This window comes from Temnothorax curvispinosus, unplaced genomic scaffold (assembly GCF_003070985.1).
Source record: "Temnothorax curvispinosus isolate PA1 unplaced genomic scaffold, ASM307098v1 QBEX01015611.1, whole genome shotgun sequence".
In the NCBI taxonomy this organism is placed as follows: domain Eukaryota; kingdom Metazoa; phylum Arthropoda; class Insecta; order Hymenoptera; family Formicidae; genus Temnothorax; species Temnothorax curvispinosus.
In genome coordinates this window covers 42003-44374 of record NW_020225391.1, presented here as the reverse complement: position 1 = coordinate 44374, position 2372 = coordinate 42003, and the positions used below count along the sequence as shown (strand labels likewise).

At 53.9% G+C, this 2372-nt stretch overlaps 1 protein-coding gene across 1 annotated transcript; it reads left to right on the top strand.

Moving 5' to 3' along the window:
• Positions 1–997: 997 nt before the first annotated feature.
• Positions 998–2080, top strand: LOC112465889. Its single transcript, XM_025033660.1, has one exon. The coding sequence runs from the start codon at positions 998–1000 to the stop codon at positions 2078–2080; it is 1083 nt and encodes a 360-aa protein (XP_024889428.1).
• The last annotated feature ends 292 nt before the right edge of the window (positions 2081–2372 follow it).

The following is a 2372-nucleotide window of genomic DNA, read 5'->3' as shown; positions in this document are numbered from 1 at the left end:
TTGCAGCAACGCCGCTAGGCGTCGCATCGCCGGGGCAGCTTCGCGAGTTCAAAGTTTTGCACCGACGAGTATAAAGGGAGACCCCTTACGGGCTCGAGCAATTCTTCCCGGCGCAAGTCGCCTAAGGCACAGAGCGCCCGGACGCTGAAGCCTACCCAAGCGCTAGCCGCTCTCTCGGCGCAAGACGCCTGCTCACGGCGCCAGTCGCCTTCACAGCGCGAGTCGCTTCCTTGACGCTGGTCGCCTCCACAGCGCTAGTCGCTCCCTCGGCGCCAGTCGCCTTCACGGCGCGAGTCGCCCGGCTGCAGCGCAAGACGCTTGCCGAAATCTCACGGCGCGAGTCGCCCGGCTACAGCGCAAGACGCTTGTCGAAATCTCACGGCGCGAGTTGCCCGGCTACAGCGCAAGACGCTTGCCGAAATCTCACGGCGGAAATCGCCCGGCTACAGCGCAAGACGCTTGCCGAAATCTCACGGCGCGAGTCGCCCGACTACAGCGCAAGACGCTTGCCGAAATCTCATGGCGCGAGTCACCCGGCTACAGCGCAAGACGCTTGCCGATCTTTACGGCGCTCGGTCGCCTGGCACAGGCGCGAGACGCCAGCCAACCTACGGCGCTTGGTCGCCCAGTTCTTTGTTTCAGGTCACACACGGACTTCTACACATGACCAACCTACGCGTGACCACCCGATCCTGGCGTTCTTCGTCGCGGTACAGATTATGGCAGAGACAGAATACAAGTCAAATTAGCCAAAAACACTTACACGCAAACACTTGTAAATAGTCTGTAAATATAACGTTCTAAAACATATATTAGAAAGTGTCGCCTACATTTCTAGCCTCCTTTGCGATTCACAAACCTTGGGCCAACTCCTACTCACGCACCAGTAGCAGACTAAGTTAGATATAAGGTAGAATACCGCTCTGCATAGAATAAAAGTAGTAGCGCCCATAGATAGCAGCGGTAGGGATCTTGGGGCGTCTGGTTGGCAGCGCCTATGCAGCGCACGTGTAGTAGGTGTTCCAAAACTATTGCCGGTTTGGCAAAATCGTACGTTGAGTGCGGGCGATTGTTTCACCCAGGCTGCGTCAAGGCGTATCTTGGTACTAAATCAGCCGGTGGGTGCTGCAGAGTGCAATTGTCAGCAATGCCTCTCACACCGAGGGAGGCACATGGTTCTCAACCTGTGGATCATAGGAGCCCTGCTATGCAGAGTGCGGTGGATGGTGTGCCTCGTGGTCCATTACAGTCTACTGAGGCGCTGTTGCAGTCAATTCTGACGAGAATTGAGGAAGCTGACACGAAGTCTGCTGCCAGGCTGAATGATTTGGACAAAAAGTTTACGGCTGTGTTCGAGAGATCGGACAAGAAAATCTCGGCTTTCATTGATCGGCAGCAAGCTGTAAACGTGGACTTTGCGCAAAAACTCGATCAAATACCGAACATTTTAAAGATCGTTGAGGGCCATGGTGAGAGAATTGCGGTGCTGGAGGCTCAGAGCGCGCGGCTGCTGAGCTCTCAGCATGATGATCGGGGGCTGTCTGCTGCATCGCGAGTGTCTGGAGCGTCTGAAATTATTATCTCGGGAATTCCAAGCTCTATTACCGATGCTTCAGGGGTGCTCGTCGAAAGTGTATTTTGTGCACTCGGGGTATCTCATCTGGTTTCTGACGTTCTCGAGACCCGTGATGTGGTCGGACGGGATACGTCCGTCGTGAGTGCTGTGGCGTCTGGTTCCGTATCGGCCGGTAATATTCCGAGTGGCACTTCTGGACGTAAAAGATCGGTCATCGTGGCGTTTAAGTCACGTGAAATTCGCGACCACATTTTAAAGATTATGCGGAGCAGACGTAGACTTCTGGTTAGTGATGTTTTTTCGGTTAATGTCCCTGGTAATGTTTACGTAAATGAATTACTTCCGACGCATGCCTACAATTTGTTGCGACAGACGAGGATTAAGGCAAGACAGACCTCTTTCAAGCATGTGTGGAGCAGGGATGGTCGTATTTTTGTTCGCAAGGATCATGGTCAGCCTCCAATTTCGATAGCCTCGGAGGCTGATCTTGAGCAGCTTCACTGACCTGTGGCGGCGGATGTAGTTCTTTCTGCTTCGCGTCGTCTCAGGATCGCATGCTTCAATGCCTGCTCCCTCCCTGCCCATCTTGAGTCAGTCCAGGCTTTCATAGCGTCAAACTTTTTTTACATCATCTCGATTTCAGAGACCTGGCTGCACTCGCACATTTCCGATGACTTAGTTCGCATCCCAGGGTATTATTTATTACGTGCTGACAGAGAGGGCAGGGAGGGGGGAGGTGTCGCTTGCTATATTCATGACTCGCTACGCGCGCGCGTTTTGGCGGCGTCGCCTCCGT